General features: G+C 43.7%; 1 protein-coding gene across 1 annotated transcript in view; it reads left to right on the forward strand.

Moving 5' to 3' along the window:
- Positions 1-23,164, forward strand: part of LOC147672473 (UDP-N-acetylglucosamine transferase subunit ALG13-like) — a gene marked incomplete at its 5' end in the record, with an annotated part of 438,517 nt that overhangs the window by 53,713 nt on the left and 361,640 nt on the right. Inside the window, one exon of the mRNA XM_086948010.1 lies at positions 15,760-15,895. Coding sequence (XP_086804136.1) covers positions 15,760-15,895 — 136 coding nt within the window. The remainder of the gene's footprint in view (positions 1-15,759; positions 15,896-23,164) is intronic.

Genomic DNA, 23,164 nt, shown 5'->3' on the forward strand with positions numbered 1-23,164 from the left:
CAGTGAAGAAGAGAAAGAAAAAGAGATTACATCAATGTTTTATTTACACACCGTAATCCCAGCCTAACATACATTTAAACAAGAGATAGAGTGTGAGCAGAAGAAAGTGAAAAGGGGGGGGAGATAAGAAATAGCGAGAGAAAGGAAAAGCAAAACAGAGTGAACGATAAAAGAAACGAGAAACAAGTTAAAAGAAAAGGAGACACTGCCGGCCGTGAAACTGAAAGCACGGCCGGCCGGCCGTGAAAGCCTTTGATGCCGCAGGGGGTGGAGCGGCACCAAGCTGGGCAACAGATGACTGACAATTTGATGCTGTGCACGCACATTTTATGTCAATGCGCTTGCGCATTGACCTAAAAGCGCACGGGCACAGCACCAAATCGCCCGTTGGGTAAAGTCTGTTTAAGTCGCTATAGTCTCGCTCTGCTCAATGCGCATGCGCATTGAGAGGCGAGACATAAAACCAGTAATTCCCAACCAGGAAGTAAAGTAGCCAAAGCTACAGGAGAAAAAACTTCCACACTCATGACTATCCTAGTCATTTTGTATTGTCCAAACTACAGCCAATCAGGCGACAGCACCCACCAGAAGGTTCTCCCCAGAGGCTCAGGCTCTCAGATTTTCTACCCCACGTCGTGTGAAGGGATTCTCCCTGAGCTCTGCTCAGTTTCTTCTCTTTATTCCAGTTGGATTCTACTTTTCAAGAATGTCTAAAATCTTTATTTAGAGCATGTGACTCTTGTGGTAAGCTCCGGCTTTTAAAGAGGATCCCCACAAAAAGTGCATATATTGCCTTTATCCTGATCACCAAGTCAAGGACTGTAAAATTTGTAGAACCTTCCCTCAAAAAACCCTCCAGGACAGAGAGGGTTGCCTGCTTTTGTGGCTACAAAAGCTAAAGGATTCTGATAATCCTGCGTCTGAGGTTGGCAGTATTGCCTCTGTTTCTACTTCAGCCTCTAGGAAGAGGCCTGCGACTGAGGTGTTAACATCTCCTGAAGCTAAGGTGGCTAGTAAACGACTGCCATCTAAGGGGTCTGACAAGCCTTCTACTCTCAAGGCTACTCTCCCAGTCAAGGAGAAGGAGGGACCATCTACACCTCCTAAAAAATCTTCCAGAAAATTGCCTCTGACATCTGAGAAGAATTTGCCTCAGATTCCACCACTGTCGTCGACGGCGCCATCTTCAACTCCATCGTCGACGAGGATCTTCATCGACGCTACATCTACGTCAACGATAACATTTTCATCTCCTAAGCCTCATATGATCATGTTGACGGCTGCTTCTTCTCCTACTATGGTCTATGTTTCTGTCAGACCTCTCTCGTCGACGGCGCAGCTTTCATCTTCTGCCGTCGTCGGCGCATCGGCGTCGACTCCTCTGAAGAAAATCCCGTCTACGAGAGTGTCGACGACATCTTCGTCGACGCCTTCTCTTCCGTCGACGAAGAAGCTACCATCCGCGGGCTGTTCCGTCGACGAAGTCTATATCGCCGACGACACCCACACCGTTGACGGACCCTTAATTGTCCACGTTGACGGCTACCTCGTCTAAAGCAAAATCCACTGCAACAAATCCTTCAGTGGATCCAACGTCGACGCCGCAACTATCCTCTTGTACCGCTTTGCAGGTCTGGTCACCTTAAGCGGTTTTTCTGACGCCGAAACAATCTTTGCTTCAGAGATGTGGGTCGACCTTGGAGCTCTCACCCCTGCATATCTCTCCACAAAAGATACCCCTGCAGGTGCCTGATAAATTTCTTGATTCTGAACACTGTGGAAGACTCAGACATTGGGGGAAACCTTTGGCACAGCTACTAGTCCTTCCGAGTTAAATATCAAGTATCAAGAGGACGATCAGGATGATCAGCAGTCACCTGAACATATGCCGTCCCCTGTAACAGGTGTCCCTGCCACGCAGGTGCCGATCGCATTGCTCACTAACCTCCAATGCATGTTGGATGACTATTACAGACGGTTCCCACCATCAGAATCTACAGGCTCGGTGCCTCCTACACCTGCTATGGAAGCACGTATACCAGACTTTCGACCTCTAAAGTCTCCTCCACCGTCCACTCAGCCTGAGGATCAACAGCTTTCAGATGAAGAAGACCAGAGAGAGGAAGGCGAAGTAGATATGTCGGAGTGGGATGAATATCAAGTGCAAACTCCCTCTCCATCACCTCAGGCTGCCTCGGATTCACCACCAGAAGACATGGGTATTTTCCACCTTTTGATGGAACGGGCTACTAAGCGTTTCCATATTGATATGGAGCAAATTGAGCAAGAATGTTTTCTCTACGACTTTAAAGACCAGCCTAGAAAACAAGTCAAATCCATACCGATTATTGACTTTATCTGGAAGGAGGGTATAAAGGTCATGTCTACTCCAGCATCCATTCCTCCGGTCTTGCCACGGATTGACAAGAAGTACAAGGCACCTGGAAAGTCACCTGCGTGCCTTATAGGACAACCGAAACTGGACTCACTTATCATCCAAGCGGCGCAAAAGAGAGCTAGAAACCCTTCATCTCAAGTTGCAGCCCCACCGGACAGAGATAGCAGGCGCCTGGATGCCATTGGGAAACGCGTTTCAATGATGGCAGCTACCACAGTCCGGGCTGCTAATTCTTTGGCCATCCTGGGGAGGTATGACCGGCAGATGTGGTCGGACATAGCTCCGTACATAGACCTCCTTCCTGAGCCTTCTAAATCTGAAGCGCAAAAGATCTTACATGAAGGACAAAGAATCTCAGAGGAGAATATTGATTTGGCGATTGACGTCGCCTCAACTGGTTTCCGGCAGCTAGCTGGTGCTGCTGTCTTGCGTAGGCAGGGGTAGCTATGATCTACTTCTTTTCGTCAGGAGGTACAATCTAAGGTATTGGATATGCCTTATGATGGTGAATTTCTGTTTGGCCCGCAAGTTGAAGAAGCCCTACAAACAAAGAAAGATACAGAAACGGCGAAATCCTTGGGTACACTTCAATTTCACAAACCGCCCTTTCGAGGAGCGAGAGGACGTTGATCATTCTCCAACAGAGGTGGCTATACACGACAACCCTCCTACAGGCAAGGAAATCAGCGCTACCAGACCCAGCACTATCAAACCTACGGCCAGAGGAGAACTAATTATTCCCAGATCAGGGGAAAAACGACCTACCGTGGAAAGGATAAGCGCCAATGAGACCAGTCACCTGCCACCACTACTACCCCACTCTCGAGAAAAAGTTGGAGGACAGATATCAAAATTATACTCAAATTGGCTATTGATAACATCAGACGGGTGGGTCCTGGATATTGTAGCCAAGGGCCATGACTTAGAATTCGACCATTTTCCTCTGAATGTTCCCCCAAAAGGCCCACCTCCAGCTCACCTGGAAGAGCTATTTGCCCAGATCAATTTGATGCTACAGAAAGAAGCAATTGAGAGAGTACCTCAAAATATGAGGGGAATGGGATTTTACTCCAGATTTTTCCTAATAAAGAAAAAGTCCGGAGAATGGCGTCCGATTCTGGATCTCCGTGCCCTAAACAAATATTTGAAAAAGTTAACATTCAGGATGTTGACACTTCAGGAACTACTGCATCTTCTAGCAGCGGGAGACTACATGGCCACCTTGGATCTCCAAGATGCATATTTCCATATCCCCATCTTACCTCGCCACAGAAAATTCCTTCGATTCAGAGTGGCTGGCAGGGATTACCAGTTCAAAGTACTTCCCTTCGATCTACGCTCGGCACCAAGGGTATTTACAAAGGTCTTAGCCCCAGTGGCTGCTCACCTCCGGCTGGAGTGATTCAAATATTTCCATATTTGGACGACTGCCTTATCAAGGCCAGTTCTTACGAGGAGACAGACCATCATCTACATCGGTGTCTGAACTTTTTTCAGTCCCTGGGTCTCTCCATCAACTTCATCAAATCCCAGTTGATAGCATCACAAAGACGGGCTTTCCTGGGAGCAACCTTAGACACCCAGTTGCTCCAAGCCTTCGTCTCGGACGAGAGACCAATCAAGATACGAAATATGGCCGGAAATCTACTTTAAAAAAAAGTCATTTTCAGTTCGACAGTACAAGTCTTTTCTGGGGATGGTATCGTCTTGCATTCCATTAATACCAAATTGCCGACTCAGGATGAGTCCTCTGCAGGAAGAACTGAGTTTACAATGGCTACAGGTCTCCGGCTCTTTCGAGGATCTCATCCAGATCACACCTCACATGCGGAGGTCCCTCCTCTGGTGGACGCAAAGAAAACCTCTGCGGCAAGGTTGCACTTTCCTCCAGGATGCGCCAAGCTTTACAATCACCACGGATGCATCCCTCGAAGGCTGGGGAGCCCATCTTCAGGGCCTAACTATCAGCGGCAAGTGGAACCCTCAACAAAGGCGTTGGCACATCAACCGGCTAGAACTGAGAGCCATTTTCCTTGCGCTCAAGGCATTTCATGCAATCATCCAGGATGCCAATGTGTTGGTACACACAGACAACACAACGAGCATGCATTACGTAAACAAGCAGGGAGTAACAAGATCACTTCTCCTTTCTCAGAAAGCCCAAAGGCTGTGGACAACGTCAATACAACACAACATCAATCTTCAAGCGGTGCATGTTCCTGGAACGGAGAACGTCTTGGCAGACGCACTCAGCAGGACAACCGTATCCACTCACGAGTGGGAACTCAATCAGCAGACCGTGGATCGGATCTTTCAACTATGGGGTCATCCAGACCTAGACCTCTTTGCAACCAAGACCAACAGCAAATGCTGATTCTTCGCAAGCTGGCCTCCCCACAAGGACTCTCGATCGACTGGTTCGTTTTCGATCGACTGGTCTCGGACATATGCATACGCTTTTCTACCAATTCCGCTAGTTCCCAGAGTCCTGCGGAAGATGAAGGAGCCATGTCGGCTGATTCTAATTGCTCCCAAATGGCTTCGCAGAGCACCTTCTCCTATCGGAGAGCAAACCTATTCAGTCGAGTCCAATTCCGGATTTACTCTCCATTCAGAACGGTCATTTACCATACCGATCCAACATCGCTGAAATTGGCAGCCTGGCACCTGAGTACCGTGAGTTTGCCCATCTAAACATCCCTGCAGATTGCAAGGAAGTTCTGGCCAAGGCAAGGGCACCTGCTACCATAAAGACGTACAGTTTGAAATGGAAACGTTTTTGTGTCTGGTGCCGTTCAGCTGGAATTCACCCCTTTTCAGCGAAACCAGAGGAGATCCTGCCTTTTTTCCTACATCTGGCACGATCATGATTATTTTAATTGTTTCTTAAATCCGTCGGTGCACTCTTAGTTCTTCTGTCTTTTAGATCATTTCATCTTGTTTAGATTTTTGTGCTATCACTTCCTAGTGTTTTGTCAAGGCACTGTATGTATTGGGCACCTTTCTGCTAAGTCAACTGACTGAAGTTGGACAGCGTAACTTTCCACAGAAGTAATCAATAGTCAAATAGAGACCTAGTATGCATGTTGGTCAACCCGCAATATCTATTAAGGGAGAATGCAAAACCTCACTGGGGGTTTATATACGAGCGGTAACTTTAAAATTGATGCTTCGGGTCAATCCCATTTGTAGCGTGAATTTAAATGAGAATACAACAACCGGTTATTTTCTACGGTTATGATGTCAATTGAATTATGAAATGTGCATATAACGTTTCGCATTATTTCCTTTATTATGACACAAATGTGGCAATTATTGGCTTATTTAGGCCATATGGAATCTGATTTTATTTTGATTAGGTGCCTTTGAATCAGTTATTTATTCTTTGGAATTGTATGACTAATAGGTGTACTCCATTCAAAGATGGCCACCGTATATACAAGCTATGAGTACTTTGTTTATGTTGCACTTACCGGGTGAAACTTTATTTAAATGTCTGTTCATTGGATCTGTAACTACCCGTGATCAAGGCGAGTTTCCTCGCTGAAACGCGTTGGGTTTTGTGATTCCATGACTTATCACGATGCTGCACTTTAAATAAATATGGACTTTTGGAAAAGCGCACTTTGCTGAGAACTTTTTTTGATTCCTGATATTTCAAGGGGAGTGCATTTCACGTAGCTTCGCTACGTATTGTGGACCTGCATACAACGAAGGGGGACCTTTGCCCCTTAATGCACCGCTGTCACGGTGTCCCGGCGTTACAAAGGATGTGGATCTAATATATATATATATATATATATATATATATATATACATACATACATATATATATACAATTCAGTTTTAAATCAACTCGGATATTGCATGTTCAAAATACAACTCTCAGTATATGATATCACGTATCAACCACTGTATTGAATATGTTAACCCTAGGTGAATAAAGTTAATGTTGTTATCCTCTAGCATCTTGCACTTGTGCTCTTCGTTTTTAGGAAAATGTGCATCTTATTTTAAATAGTGGGGTGGTGACCCGTTCTTCACTATTAATTATTTGGTTAAATAACACTTATATAAAGTAATCTCAATTCGATGAGCGCTTCGCGTTTTACTTACGATGGTGGGGAACAAAGATGCCTCGTTGACCTGTGTTAGTGTTTTCGAGTGTTAGCCAATCCTGTTCGTTCTTCAATCCTGTTCTTTCTGAGCGTGTGAACACTCTTATCATTGGCTATTGTTTTATCACGTGATCGCGATCTCAAAGAAAGACATAGTTACTAATTGTTATGGGGTGATAATAAAAGGTTAAAATTATCAATGTTTATATGAAAAGACCAATAGGTCAAAGTATACGTGTGCACACAACCACCAAGGGCGGAATTCTCCCACCCTTTCTAGAGAATACGATCAGGATTATTTCATGCTACCCTAAAAGTTTTCCTGGCAGTGATTTCAAGATATCGACAAGATGGGTCCAATTCTCTTTACTCTGCGAGGATTATACAGCAATTCTTTAAAGGCTTTTTTAGAATGTTCCCTTCGGTACGTCGTCCACCTCCATCGCGGCATCTCAATGTAGTGTTGGCACAGCTCATGCAACACCCATTCGAACCCATCCACAGAGCAGATCCAAAATTTCTTAATTGGAAGGTGTCACTTCTATTGGCCCTAACCTCCTCCAGGAGAGTCAGCGATATCCAGGTATTTACTATTCTTCATCCTTTCTTACAGTTCACAAATGACTCTGTGGTGCTCCGCACCAATCCGAAATTCATTCCAAAAGTACCTTTGGATTTCCATCTGAATGAACCGGTGGTTTTAAAGAAATTTTTTCCTAACCCTCAGTCACCTGCGGAAAGGGCATTGCATACTCTGGGCTTTAAAGATGTCTAAAATTCTATTTGCAAAGAACATCTACATTGCGCAGGTCTGATCAACTATTTGTCACTTATGGGACAATTTGTAAGGGACAGGCAGTTTCTAAACAAACAATTGCAAGATGGATATCTACAGCTATTGCATTTTGCCACTCACAAACAGGAAGACCTCTACAAGCAGCTCCTAAAGCGCATTCTCCAAGAGCAGTGTCTTCTTGTACGGCCTTATTTGCTGGAGTTCCTCTTCAGTACATCTGCAGCGCGGCAACCTGGGCCAGTCGCCATACTTTCACCACTATTGTTTGGATGCAGCCAGCGAGACTGATGCTTCAGTGGGTCGAGCAGTTCTACAAAATCTTATCATTTAAGGTGAGCCTCTGTATCCCACCGCCTATTCATGCTGTCAGACGCTTGTTATGTTTCTGTTATGCACATAATCAAGTGATTGATTTCTACTATGCTTTTACTGATGTTCTTTTTAGATATTACATTGTTATGTGCTTCTAATATTGACTAGCTTATGCTACCATTATCATCTGCCAAGCACGGATATGTACTGCTTTCTACTCTGATTCAGGCATGTGAATCTATGATAGACACCCCTAATACTGGAGAAGAACAATAGTTACTTACCTGTAATCTGTGGTTCTCCAGTATTGGTGTCTTTCATAGATTCACATGCAACCCGCCCACCTCCCCTCAGAGGCTCTTAGGCTACATTGGTTTACCATCACTCCTTGCGAGAAAATCTGAGAGCCTGAGCCTCTGGGGAGAACGTTCTGGTGGGTGCTGTCGCCTGATTGGCTGTAGTTTGGACAATACAAAATGACTAGGATAGTCATGAGTGTGGAAGTTTTTTTCTCCTGTAGCTTTGGCTACTTTACTTCCTGGTTGGGAATTACTGTTTTTTTCCTGTGTTATTATGGCATTTTATTCCTTTTTTATGTACCGTGGGACTCCCACTCCGACGACTGGGAATGATTCAGGCATGTGAATCTATGAAAGACACCAATACTGGAGAACCACAGATTACAGGTAAGTAACTATTGTTCATATGATGGATGCCTTGGATGGGGTTTTTAATAAGTTAGGAAGTTGTGAGGTAGAAGTAGGAATAGTAAGAGAGGTCTGGGTATTAGACAGCTGGGTATAGGTAACCATCACCGCTTCCTTAAGCAAAAGGTATTTGTGAATGAATGAGGCAGGTAAGCTAAATAATAAACTGAGAGATTAGAAAGGTATGAATTTCGAATGTGAGAATAGCTGCTATATCCAAATTAACCCCTTCTGACGCCAGGTCTTCCACTAGAATGGTTTGTTCTTAATGAGTACATTTTGGTTGTGCCAAATGGTGGAGTTAAGAAAATCATCTAACATACTATGAGGAGAGGAGGAGGAAGATGAAAGTAATTTGAATGTGAATTTGATTATGGGCGTGGATAATGCTTGTGGTTTGCGTGTGAAAGAAAGGTATTCAGCAAAGGAAAAAGGGGACAGGAAGAGACGTTCAATTGTAGTCCATAAAGGACAATCCTCTCCAGGATCTCATAGCCAAAGGGAGGCTTGGCGTAAAAGGAATGCCTTCTGATAAGTCGGAAAATCTGGACAGTCAACTCCACCGTCCGACTTGGGACATATTAACCTAAGAAGGGACGTTCGAGATTTTTTATTATTCCATAGGAAGGAAGCGAGTGGATTTAATTCTCTTACAAAATTTAGAGGGAATAGGAAGTGGGATATTAGAGATAGTATATATAATTATAGGAGATAACATCATCTTTATGGTGTTAAGAAGGCCATAAAGAGGATGCCATCTGGTGGTCAAGTCTGATATCTTTTGAATACATTTATTCATACAAAATGATACTGTATCCGAAATTGAAGTAACATGCAATCCCAAATATTTAATGTGAGTAGAACTCCAAGTGAAATTAGAGGCACTGAAATCTGATTTAAAAGTATATTTTGTTAAAGGTAGAATCTCACATTTGTCGTTATTCAATTTGTACCCAGAAATGTTGGAGTACTCGCGCACTTCTGCTAGAAAGGCAAGGATTGAATCACTTGGGTTAGATAAGAATAGTAAAATATCATCAGCGTATGCTGCAAATTTGACGTGGGTTGCAATGATTGAAAGCCATGTACATTAGGATTCTGACGCAATTTAGAAAGGGAGTACAACTTGGGCAATACCAGTTTGGAAAATTTGAGATAAAATTGGACCGTGAGGCCACCTCATTTCTTTCTTCCATAAAGGGACGTAAAGCCCTAATTTCCTCCAGCAGGAGCTCCATAGAAACAGGTGAAATGGACTTGGGTGGAGAAGGAGGATCCTTTTTTAGCCGCTTAGTGTTAGGTTTTCCTGGAGCTGTAGAAGAGTAATCCATCGTCGTCTGCAGCCTCTGATGGGAAGACGTCTGAGAATCTTCGAACCTGGAGAACTCAGAGAATATCTTCGAGTTTTTACTATATATATATATATATATATATATATATATATATATATATATATATATATATACACACACACACATACTTTGGCATAGAAGAGGATGAGTATGTTGGTTTTATTCTGCCCATAAGGCGCATTCATAGCAATTCCCTTCAATAAAGCACAAGAACTACAACTATTAAAGAGATCGGGCAACCGTGGAAGAAAGAGTCAAACCAGCAACATATGAAAGGGGTCTCTTTGTACAGTCACAGAAGTTCAGGTGTTCATTCCGTGAATGCAAATATAGAGGCGTGTTGAAGTCACTGACAGAAGGAAGGTGTGGTTAAAATTGGAGCTGCGTACTGCGTGGAGTGAACAATATAGGCAAAATGGTCTTGTTGCATATGAGGAAAAAATTGGTTGAGATGTGAGTTGGCATACAATATGCAACATTGCTGAATGAGGCTCCAGCGCACAGAACAAGGCTTTCTAATCCTGGAAGAGTTGGCTCATTAATAAAACAGGAATTGAAGTGTTCAAGCGAAGAAAGCAGCATTGTGAGGGAACATCATCGTAGCACTCGGTGTAGTACAAAATGGCTACCATAGAAAAGCAATGTAAATGCCTCAGAGGATCTTGATTAGTGCAAAGACCCTTCAAAAAGGACGATCTCTAGCGTGAAAAATAGCAAATACACAGTCCTGGGTGCTTTTAGAAGGCAAGCGGGTGAAATATACAAAGAGGAAGCAACATATTAGTTGATTTGTGAAGAAACGCGCATCGCGCAAATAATCAAAATGGCGGTTGCGGAATAACGGAGCCGTGACTGGACTTACTGCCATGAATAGCTCTTCCAGAGGAAAGTTTCTGGGACTGCTAAAGATGTCAAGGTAAGCCCATGATCTTTATAAATCCAAATTAGTCTCCTTTGTGACGGAGAAACTGCTGAAAATCGCGGAATCCACCGGCCACACCGAATGCCTCACCCGTGTGCCGCCATACTCCCCGGGTGCCAAGCCAGAGCCCCTGACCCTGACCTTTGTCCAGCTAAACCATCACCTCATGACGCTTCTTCTTACCAGGACCCTATTGCTAGGTCGGTTGTTTATCACCAGGTCCCATTACATAAAGACACTATTTAGGATGATTTCCTATTTGCAACCCTCTCCAATACCCATAGTGACTCAATACTTCCCCATGCTAAAAGGCATGTTCCGACATGCTGAGGATATATTTAAAGAACTTGTTAGAAAAAACATAATTACACACAGTGTAGTAAAAAATAAAAGCAGCACCATCTGACCCTATGCATATTAAATGGTAGCTTGCTCCAGACTCTTTAGTTGTTTTCAATGCATGCAAAAGAGCCAATTCACAGACCTCCGCTAATGACCCTCCACCAGGCCAAGTCAAAACGTATAGATGCTTCAGGTAAAATGGCTGCCAGGCTCTGGTAGCAAGGTATGATAGAGCACATTGGGAGGAGATGGAGGATCTCCTCCAACATCTCCCTGAGCAATACAAAAAAGGGGACAAGACATGGTTTCTGAGGGAAAACTAATTTATAATAATTCCATCAGATATTCCCTAGTTTAAGTGGAGAATGCTAACATGTGGGTTACTTCGGGCGTAGCTGATGTCATTTGATCCCAATCTGAGATGTGATTGGGCTTTGTGCGACACTGACTCCGATTACTGTGTTGAGCTGTGGAGGCGGTCCTATATCCTCCTATATCACTTTGTTTTACTGGTTTCCTGGAAGGGGGGGGGGGGTAGCTGGGCAAATGTGGGGTGCTTAAATTGGTAATGACCTTTTGTTAAATTTTGTGTTCGCTTCTAGACTGGCTGGACTCTTTTCCCTACATAACTCTCCTTTATGGATCCATTTAGCTTCACTGGATGGGCTTTAGTTGTTAGGCTTTTTGCCTTAACTTGTTTGGACAGGATGTATCCATTTCGCAGTCTGGGGTGGCGGTTTTGTTGTTACCTTGATTAATTCCTTTCCTTGTCTAGTTGCATTTGTGTGACTGTTAAGACTGCACAGAGTGGCTGGTTTCTGGTGTTCCAATTGTGCGTTTGATGTGAACAACATAGTACATTTGGCTGCTCATACATTTCACCTGGAATGTTGGATGGCTGGCCACAACTTCCAAATGCTATAATGTTCAGGCTTATTTGACATGGAGTGGGTCTCAGGTTGCATTTCTTCAGGAGACTCATCTAACCGACACTCTTTGTAAGAGTCTGAGTCATTAGGTACACAACACTACTTTTTGCATTTGTGAGGGGGCCACTTTGTTGGGATCAGGCTTAGAGTGCCATTGGAATTGCGTAATGTGGTCTATGAGCCTTTGTGTCATTCTGATCACTCGTCCAGATTGGGTCTTCAGGAACTGGCAGTAGAAGTGTCTGTGATGTGCATTGGTGATGCAGGAGCAACTGCAGTCAGGTAGTCTTTAACTGTCCTTTCAGAACCAGTCTCTCGTTGACCTCAGAACCAGTCTCTTAGTTAACCCCAGTACCCAACAAGTGTGTAGCCATATGTAGAAAAAATGCATGGAATCTTGCGTAATTGACTACCCAGAAAGTTGGGAAATCACCATGTGTCCGTTGGTGATCATAGCGTGAAATGGGTCACCATTGTAGGGAGCATCAGACTATTGTTTTCTAGGGTGACTCACAAGCACTTGATCTCCTCTAATGAAAACAATTTCTTTTGCATATTGTCTCAACATAGGCCTTTATTTTCCTCTTATGAACCAGGTCTTCTGTATGTATTTCTTCCTCTGTATTTGCTCTTCTGCTGGTTAATTCAGGTAACTTGCTGTCGTTGCTCTCCCGAACATCAAGCTGACAAGGTAGAATTCAACTCAGTTTTTGTGTGCCACTTTCAAACAGTGTTTTAACTTGCTCTGTATCCTGTGGAGCAATTCCTCTTTCCTCATTAAATGTAATCTCTGCAAGGCCCAGGAGCTGATTCCCTTCCAGCAGTATGAATAGCTTATTACAAGCTGAGGCCTTAGATAGCAGAAAAATGGGACAGAGAATTTGTCCATGACCCTTATTAGAGATGCCCACCATCTCCCAACTCGAGGCTTATTGCTTTCATTGGCATTCCCCGCCGCATGGCCAAAAACTGTTCAAGTTTCTCATTTTGTTTATGTAGGAACGATACCCATGAGACCTGCTTTCAATACCATATAAGGCTGTGAAGGTGGAAGACTTTTCCTTTGTATACCATCCCACAGATCTTTTATAATTCTACAACTCTCCAAGGTGTGCAGTGCCAGCATCCCTTTTCCTACTGAAATTACAAAGCCAGATTTGAGCGTGTGCAGGTACTAATCTATTGATAGAAACACTACCCTCATATATTTGTATTCCTGGACAACTTTCATGGAAGATGTGTCCTGGTGCTACTTGAGTGAAGGCTTTCATGACCTTTCAGATAAATTATTTTTAGCTAATCAGTTGGGCTTTCATGGCTTGGCAAATCACCTCGATGTAAGGCAAACAAATGAGGTCCCTGTAGTAAGCTTTGTTGTAGGCCATTCTCTACTTGCTTGCAAGGGTATGGAGTGTTTGTTATATCATCCTATTTTGAACCAGAGCCAAGTTAAAGTATAGAACTAAAGTAAAAAGATTATAAGTATCTAACATGGTCCGGTTCAATTGTAAAGAATTCCTTTCGACTTAGTCAAAGCAATTAGAAAAATGTATAAAAGATGTATTGGCACCCTGGATCCTATAATTTGAATGTTTATTCAGAATAATTTTGACTAGAACATTGTTGCCTGTAGAACATTGAGATTTACATATTGTAGAAAAGTTCCCTTTTCTGCAAGGTTGCCTCTAACTTTTTTGCCAGATACCTGATGCCAACTTGACTGTGTGTACTGGGATCCTGCAAACCAGGCTCCAGTACCTGTGTTTTTCCCCAAAGCTGTACCCTTGTACCACAATTGGCACACCTCTGGGGCATCTACATCCCTTGTAAAAGCTACCCCAGAACCAAGGGCCATTGTTGCCAGAGAGGGCCTCTGAGGGCTGCAGCATGTATTATGTGACCCTCCGAGAACCCTCACCAAAACACCCCCACCGTGCCAATGCAGGCTGCGTGTTTTGGTGCAGTCCAAACTGAAGAATAACCATGGCATACATACCATTGGGTCATGCCCGCTAAAACTGCCTGTTGGATGGGTAAGTCACCCTTCTAGCAGGCCTTACAGCCCTAACGGTAGGGTACACTATACCCAGGTGAGGGCACAGCTGCAAGAGCAATATGCCCTTACAGTGTCTGTGCCAACCACAGACATTGTAACTGTAGTGGAGCCATTTTGAGTGCATGGGCTAGGAGTTTGTCAGCATGAAGTCGGCAGCTCCATGATGACTTTACTGCTACTAAACTTCCAAGCACATTAAACCCCTACTGATGCAGTGTGCAATTTAATGAAAAATACACTGAGGGCATCTCAGAGATACCCCCTGAAAACCAACAAAACCTGGTATGGTTCCAGACTGGCTCCCAGCCATCTGCCACCACCAGACATGTTTCTGGACCCCTGGGTGGAGAGCCTTTGCTCTCTGGGTTTGGAAACACCTGTAACTCCCCCTGTAAGAATCTGGGTTTCTGTTGCAGTCACCCCGCCCCCATTTTTTGCCAGATTTGTTATGCACTTTGACTTGATGTGCCCTGGGTCGCTGCCAATCAGGTTCCCAGAATCTGTGTTCTTTACCAAAACTGTATCTTGAACCCCCAATTGGCACCTCTTTGGCCACATGCCAGTCCCTTGTAACAGATACCATGAGTACCAAGGGCACTGTGAGCAGGAAAGTCCTCTAAGGGCTGCACTGCATATATTGTGCCACCCTTCAAGGTCCTGTGCCATAACACACACACTGCCATTGCCAGCTGTTTCTGGACCCCTGGGGTGGGAGCCTTCGCTCAATGTGCCCAGAAACAAAGCCTTTCCTGTGTGGAGGTGGTCACACCTTTCCCAGGTCAGGAAAAAACATCTGTGGCAGGGGAGCTTTAAAGGCCTTGCTGCCTTTCAGGAACGTCTGTCCCTCTGTTTTACTGTGCTCTTCAACCAAAAGCATAAGCATGAAATGGCACTTTACAAGTCGGAACTCCAATAATTTGGACTATGTCCTCATCCAGGCAATGGTGACCATATACTGGACATCACCAGAAGAATTGGAAGAATTTTTGTCTGTGTGGTTCTTGTTTAGGTGATGGGTTTAGGTGTAGATTAATACTGGCCATATTTGTGTTTTTTTAAATCCATCTGGTACCAGGACAATAGCATCAGAGAAACCATGGATACAATTACCCTTAGCACTAGCATTGCCAGTCTTCCCCCAAAAATGGAAAGACCTGAAGCCTCTCAAAGCTATGATTAATACAGAACCATACCCCACAGGTTAATATAAGCCACTGAGGCTGTTAACAAAAGTGAATTGCCTGACCCACAAGTACCATCACAAAAAGAAATGGGGTCCTATTTTGGTACATGATGATGCGAGCACCTTTTAGACTTATTTTTACAAAGTATTGTACTAACTGGACATTGACACTTTAGAGTGCCATTAACTGGGTCACTGAATCGACGGTTTGATTCACCCACGTCCTGGGTAAGTCTTGTCTGTTTGGCTTGACAAGAGCCCAAAGTGGGGTATCTTTACTGGCCATTTGGAGTCGTGCAGGATTGCGGTCTTCGTTCACAGGAGTAAACGCCACCACACAGGATATTGCCATGTAACCTCTGACTGTCCCAACTAAATGCCTCACACTGCCTCAGCTGTTTCAGGATGTGTGAGGAAAGTATCTTGCTTTTCCTTTGTGTTTAATAGAGCCGCTTGAAAATGCACTTTTCAAAGTAAAAAATAAAAACTGTTGACTTTGTCACTTATCTCAATATCACTAGACCAGTAAAGCTTGCTTTATAAACAGTTGAAGAAACCTATGCAGGTAACATATTGTCTGCTTATTCTTTGCACAAATCAGAAAAGAATTACTACCTAATAAAATGAGTTTTGTTTCTTTCTAGAATCAAGGTAGCCCAGCTGCAATAGTGCCAACTACTGCAGGGTTCTGGGTAGCACGAAGAGGTCCAAGTCCGATTCCTTCAAGCAAACAAACGCTCACTTCCTCTGAAGAAGAGACGGACGAACCTAGTGACAGTGGTGAGGGTGGACTTTGTTTTAGACTTTATTTCATGCTTGTGTCAGTTATGTGCCACTTTTGTGACTAACACATCTGTGTCAGTCCAACCATATCACCCTGAGCTCTCAGCTGATTTTTAGCATGTGCATTAATAAGGTAAATTATAAACTTGTCAGTAAAAGGGATGAAGCCTCCAAGCTGTCCATTGAATTAAGAGTTGAAAAGAGTGAAATATTGCCCAGACATTGTCAGATGATAAACAGGATGCATAAGCGTTTTCTATGATATAAGACTTGGATAAGTCTTCTTTGCTTTTTGAATGTATTGACTAAAGTAACCATGTTCTGTGCTCTTGTTGATTACAAAGCTGGATAAATTAGCACAAGATGGGCTTTTGAGCTGCAGTGCTTGAACAAACCTTTAACCACTGTGCAGAATATAAGTGATGTGATTTTCCAATCTTCACAAAGCAGACTCCACATTGGGCAGCTACTCAGCAGGCTTGTCTTCTCCACAATGGCTATAGTGTAAAGAGCAGTAGTCCAAGTTTTTATCGAGCACAAAGTATATGTAGGCCAGGCAGCTCCAGGGCACATTTCATTCATGAATGGTGCAGATAGGTTAATACAAGACTTGGCAATGCACCTTTTCTCCCCTTGGAAACAAAGCAGGTGAAGCACAGGAGGTAACATTGCAAAGCTTTCTCGCGTTTGAGAATTGTTAAGCGAAACTGTAAAAAGGAAATGTTCCCTCATACAACTAGTGCAGCACAGTGACTTATCAGTTAAAATATATTTAATTCACAGAAGAAGCCCCACAACAAACATTTGAAACATATAGAGTACAAAAGATAGCAAATAAAACCGTACACTATACCTGCAATTAGAGATTATAAAAATAAACTGGTGACTGTGCTGTATAGCTGCAATATGGAAACGATCAATATTATGGCAGAATCCTAATAGACCTTTAAAATTCGTACACCCAAAAACGTGTCGCTGAGTCCAAGGGGGTCACTATTATCTAGAGACTAGAAAGAAAACTAGAAAAGAGGTAGTAGCTTTGAATAACTGCAGTGCCTTTGCTGGAGGTAACATACTGTAGGCCAGAAAGAAGAAAACACGGTAAGGTGGTACGGTACACCTTTTCCAAATTGCATTAGAGTTCCTGGCCATACACAAACTGATGTCCTTCCACTTCATTTACACTAATATTAATGTAAAGCGAAGTACACATTTTCTTTTCTAGGTGGGGATTGTACAGTGCAGTGATCAAGGATTTATCAGATATAACACTCATTCTTTTGGAAAGCTGTAATTAAAAACACTGGCTCTGACTGGATAATTACCCAAACCACATATCCAGCGGTAGGAGTAAATTTAAGCTCTTTTGTAGCATTTTATGAGAAGCTGGCTTTTATATGGTGTACACTTAAGTCGGCATCTTGCACCAATCCAGACAACCCTGATGGTAAATTTAGTGGTCGTAGAAAACCTTAGAGAGCTCTCTAAGTGGTAGCTGTGAAGAACAGCCTTCAGGTTTAGTCCAGAAGGAGTGTAAAGCAGCTTGTTTTACCAGAACATAATCTTGTATTTGTAGATTAAGTGAAAAAGAACCACAGTGTATTTATAAAAATATGTATTTATTGTAAGACTCACTAACACATACTGATATCTCCTAGATGGAGATATACACTGCACACAATACTTTTCAATAGAAACAGATAAGTAGCACGAAATACACAGTGGTCCCCTGGGGGAGACCAAACCTTAAACTGAAATAGTGGTATGCAAACCATGACTCGAGTCAAGAATATACCCAGAAGACGTAGAAGTCCTGGGGACCAAAGGAACCACCCCAGGTAAGTAACCAGGAGCCCCACTTAGGCTGTCTGCACAGTGGGAAAAAGACCACAGGATCAATGCATGTCAATGGGTAAGTCGCGGTTGTAATTCTAAACCAGAAACCTTCCCAGTGGACCCTGAAGAAGCCCTGTGAAAGACAGAAGTTTGGAGAGCAACCCCACCCCTTGATACACTAGGAACCAGGATACCTACACCAGGGAAACCTGGTGCATAGGTTTGTAGCGCCGTCGGAAACCTCAGTTGAACCCAGTGGAGTACTTAAGGAAGATGCTGTTGCTGGAGAAGGTGAAAGTGTTGGGTGGAACCCAAAGGTGGATTCAAGATGTGAAGAACCTGCAAGTAGAGGGGACAGTCTATGCCACTCAGGAGTGGCCAGAAGGCACAGAAGACTAATGCCCTCCGATATCGAGTGTTGCAGGGAAGCTGATGGTGACCTTAAAACTACAGCTGTGCAGACCAGACGACTCAGTGGGTGACCAGGAGCTAGATACGTGCTGTCCGACGTCTGTCAAGAGTCGGGGTCGGTGTCTGTCGGGAGCACCAAAAAGCCTTGGCAGCTGCAACCAGTGTGGAAGTTGAAGAGGGTGCAATGTCTTGACCTGCAATGTCCAGGAGACTCACCACAAGCAGGGGAGTAAGGGCAGGCCTGAGCAATCCGAGGTGCCCAAAGAATGCAAAGATGACCCTCAAGAGGACCCACAGGCCGATTGTACTTGAGTTGCGAGAGGACCTTGAGCAGCTCACCAATGATGCAAGCCGATGATGCAAGTGATGTGGTGAGGACAAAGATCTTGGTCACTGGATATGCTTGAGGTTGCGGCTACTTGGAGCCCGAAGGTCTTGGTGGAAGGAAGCCAACAAGCCCTTGCAACTGCAAGTAGACGTGGTGCTCAGGAGTTCAGTTCCTGCGGCTCTGAAAGATACTTGCATCAAACTTGGTGAGAGGACAGGGCAGGCCTCGAGAGATGCGAAGAACTACCACCTGTGTTGCTAAGCCTTTCGGAGTCACTGGGGGCCCAGGATCAGCAGACCCATCGGATTAGTGGCGGTGTCTGTAAATACATGGAAGTGACTCCTTAGCTTCAAGGGAGATTCCTTCAGATGTCTTGTAATGGTGTGGTGCCCCTCTTTATGGTATATGTCTGTTCTCGCAACCTGGGAGAATGGGCTCCGTGGGCTGTAGGGGTGTCCTGTTCATGCCGGGGCACCCTCACACTTAAAACAGAGAACCGTGCCTTCATGATTGTTAGGCCTGCCTTAGGGGTGACTTATAGGTTTTAAGTGCAGTGACTCAAGATATAAGTTAGCCTATATCTTTTGTAAGTGGTGTTAGCACCAATGTACGGAGATTGCAATGGCGGTCTGTAGTTAAAGTGAGTGGTCTCCCGTGGGTGGCATAATACCTGCTTCAGCCCGTGGGGGACCCCTGGTGTACCTATGCCCTGGGTACCATATACTAGGGACTGATAAAGGCTACACCAGTGTCCAATCTGGGATGTACCGACGTGCTTGCCAAACCAATTTAGCGGAGAAACCATAGAGACTGGGGGCTTGATTAGCAGGATGGCAGTCAGACTAGTCAAAAACAGCATTGCATCAAGCAAAAAGTGGGGGTAACCATAAAAGCAGATCAAACTTTCCTACACTTTTGCTAAAACATACTTTGAAAGCACAAATTGACATTATTAACTTCTTTCAACAAATCGAAATGCAGGTTTTGATTTAGTGGTAGCTAAAGGTGTCTCCTCTTCCTTTCACCTACCATTAATGACGTGCACAGAAGAGCTTCATGGTCTTTCGGACATGAATTTCTGCATAAATCCTACATGTACACCTCAGTATAATACAGTATGCAGTCGGCTGGGTGTTATATTTGAATATTTTTTTACATTGCATAATGTTGAGGAGCCAAACTAGGAAAAGTCTCCATTTCAAGATTTCCAATTCTGTCAGTGAGGAAGCAATCACTTTGGCCTCAAGGCAATATTCTTGTTTTACATGCTGCGCATTATTCTACCTTTAGAAGTTGGGCTCAGACATGCATCTGCTCAATGTGTTTTGAATGTCCACAGTAGGTACAGTCTTTCACTCCTGGTGATGGCCCTAAGTGGACAATGCCCTGCATTGCTCCTACCTTGTTCAGATTCCATTTTGCGTCACCTGCTTCTGAAGCACTTGTGGCCCGTATCAGTTGGCATCATGAACACTATATCATGCTACAGAACCGTTTTGCATGTTTTGCTTTTCAATGTTAATGCTATTTATAAAGCGATCTGTTACCCTCGGGTTTCCTGGCGCTCAATTAAAAACCCTGGCGGTTAAGAAGTTTCTGGTTGTCCCTTCACCCTAACGTGAATTGGCATCTCTGTTATTGCTTCTGTCTGCTACAGTACAGTCCTGCTGCTTTGATTTCTGCATGCATCAATGCCCCCTCTGTAACTCATCCACATGGATGCCTTCCTTTTAGAGTGTATGTTCAGCCTGTTTCATCCTTTCGTGCTAGAGGCCATATTGCTCCCTTGGCACGAAGTCTTGCTTCTGCAAGCCAAAGGTATTTTGTATCCTCAGTATCAGTGTTTGCATAATTAAATCTAGAATAATGAGTGAATGATGATATAACCTAATTTTTGTTTGGTTTCAAACACCAGTCTAGCTCCCCCTAGAATCTTGTTAGTGTTGATGTCTTCCACTACCATCAACTGACGTACTTCCCTCAGGATGATGACAGTATCAAGATCAAACTGATGAACCGATCCCAGAATTTGGGAGTTGTGATTGGCATGTCAAGCTTCTCAGAGATGTGTCTTTCCCTGAATAAACTATCTGCCCAGGAGTATCCTGTGACAAACTTGGGAAAGGTTTCTCTCTGGAAAATCAGTTTAGGATGTTTGTGTCGAACTTTGGATGCTCATAGATGTTTTCTCAAAGGGTGTGTGTGGTATTTGCATGTTTTTGGCATGTGAGGCAGGTTATGAATTAAGTAATGTGATTTTGAGGTTTACAGATTGCTGCAAAGCACAATATGTAGACATGTATACAATGGTATTGTATAGATCTTTTTGGTGAAGTGCAACCTGGATTTTAGTGTTATACAAAACTATTTATGTGGTGTGTGGGGAAGCACGTTCTAGTGAGCTTAAAATAAGTTGCTTTGTGTATGAAAGACATACGGCAGGCTGGGAAAATAAGTGTGGTATCCTCTGGTATTTTATATAATTGGTGTATAAAGTGTGCATTATAGGACTCTGCGAGTCTGGTTATTCCTTTGGAGTAGGGTGATGACATGGTATGTAGAAGTTTACACATGGAGATTACCTAGGAGCCATCTTTGAGTGAGTGTACATTTGGAAATTGCATTTAGTGCAGATTTGTTGTAATATATTTACGGGGATTATGAACATGCTTAGATGTGTTGTCTTGTACTTACGGAGATTGTTTACAGGCCTTGATTTGTCCTCTTTACTTTGTAATTGAATCATTTTTGTTTTATGGAATGTTTATCTGTTACTGCTATTTTGTGTGTGGCCTGGTCAGGTAAGTTGTCAAATGAAGTAGGACTAGACTGTTCATGCATGGCTGCATTTTAGCTCAATCTGCGCATTTGGTACCCAAACCATCTAAACAACAACTTTCTTTTGAATCGACCATAGAAGTCTTAGTACCTATTAGAAAAGAAGAACACTGACATTGCAACCAGTCCTCTGCATCCTCCTCTTTCTTCACCACTACCTCAACTACCTGCTTCACCCTCTTCACCACTACCTCATGCTCATGGTGAACCAGGGGACATTACACCACTATGGTCTCCAGAGTCACCCACTGATTGTTATGGGGGAGGAGATGATTCTCATCCACAGCCAACAGATTCCTGGGATACTTTCGATATTGATCTCTGCAATCACTGGCTGATTGCCAACACATAGACCTTATTGGCACAATACGATAGAGCACATTGGGATGAGATGGAGGAACTCCTCCAACATCTACCTGAGGTGTATAAAAAAAGGAGACCTGATATGCCAATGAGGGCAAATTAATTTTTAACAACTATCAGGTGTGCCCTAGATTCAGCAGACACAGCAGTCGGGGTCATCAGTACCCTTGTATTGTTGCATAGACCTGCTTGGCTACTCATATCTGGATTTAAACTAGAGGTACAGCAAACAACTTGGTTTCCCTTTTGATAAGGGACATCTCTGGTTCCCAAGTATTAGAGAGTTCCTTTTGCCTTCCCTCCATCAAGCAAGGTGCAAAAACTACACCACCTGATGCTTCTACCTTCTCCTACAGGCAGCAGTATCAAACCTCCACTTCACGAGGGTACTACCGAGGAATATATAGAGGGAACAATACCAAGGGTTGTGGTAGAAGTCTCAACATGATCTGCACCCTCCACCTCTAAACAGTGACTAGGTTCTCATTCCTCCTGAACATTTAACACCTGTTGAAGGCAGGCTACAATATTTTGTTTCCCTGCTTGGTAAAATAGAACATCAGATCGGTGTGTGCTGGGCATTATCCAGCAAGGTTATTGTAAATAGGTTATAAACAGTCCTCCAAACACTCCAACTCCACCTCGCAGACACAATCTCTCTATAGGATATCAAAATCGACTTGAAGAGTAAGTGCAAGCTCTGTTACTTAAAGGAGCCATAGAGCCTGTCCCTCTTCAAGAGCAAAGATGAGGAGTGTACTACCTATACTTTCTAATACGCAAAACAGACAAATCACTAAGACCCATCTTGGATCTTAGGCCATTAAATCATTACATTCTCTCATCACTTACATACAGCCACTTTTCAGGACGTGATCCTACTAATTCAACACAGGGACTTTATCACCAATAGACTTAAAGGACGAATACTTCCAGATTCCAAAGTATCTTGCTCATCGCGAATACATCAGATTTCTTTTAGCTGAAACCACTACCAGTTCAAATTACTTCAATTCGGAGTAACTGCAGCACTTCTACGCAGACAGAACTTTCATGTCTTCCCATATATCGACGACTGGGTTGTCAAACCCAGTACACTTTCCATGTGTCAACAACACCCTCAGATTACTTGCCATCAGTCACAACCGTTTCAACACAACAGTCAGAACAGGTATGCATATCTTAGGCATAATGGCATCTTGTATCACAATAGTACCACATGCTAGACTACAAATGCGCCCACTGCAAGAATGTCTGGCAAGCCAGTAGTATCAATCCCAGGGTCCTTTAGAAGATCTAGTTTTGGGAGACCGCCTTACCCATCACTCTCTGCAGTGGCGTAACACACAAAACCTGTCAAAAGGGCGGCAGTTTCTTGAACTGCAGGATCTCGCAATACAGGGTTTCTGGGATGACAAGCACCAGTGTCTGCACATCAACTACCTTGAGCTTCAAGCTGTTCAGCTAGCATTAAAGGTGTTTCTAGCTCA

This window comes from Lissotriton vulgaris, unplaced genomic scaffold, assembly GCF_964263255.1.
Source record: "Lissotriton vulgaris unplaced genomic scaffold, aLisVul1.2 SCAFFOLD_699, whole genome shotgun sequence".
NCBI lineage: Eukaryota > Metazoa > Chordata > Amphibia > Caudata > Salamandridae > Lissotriton > Lissotriton vulgaris.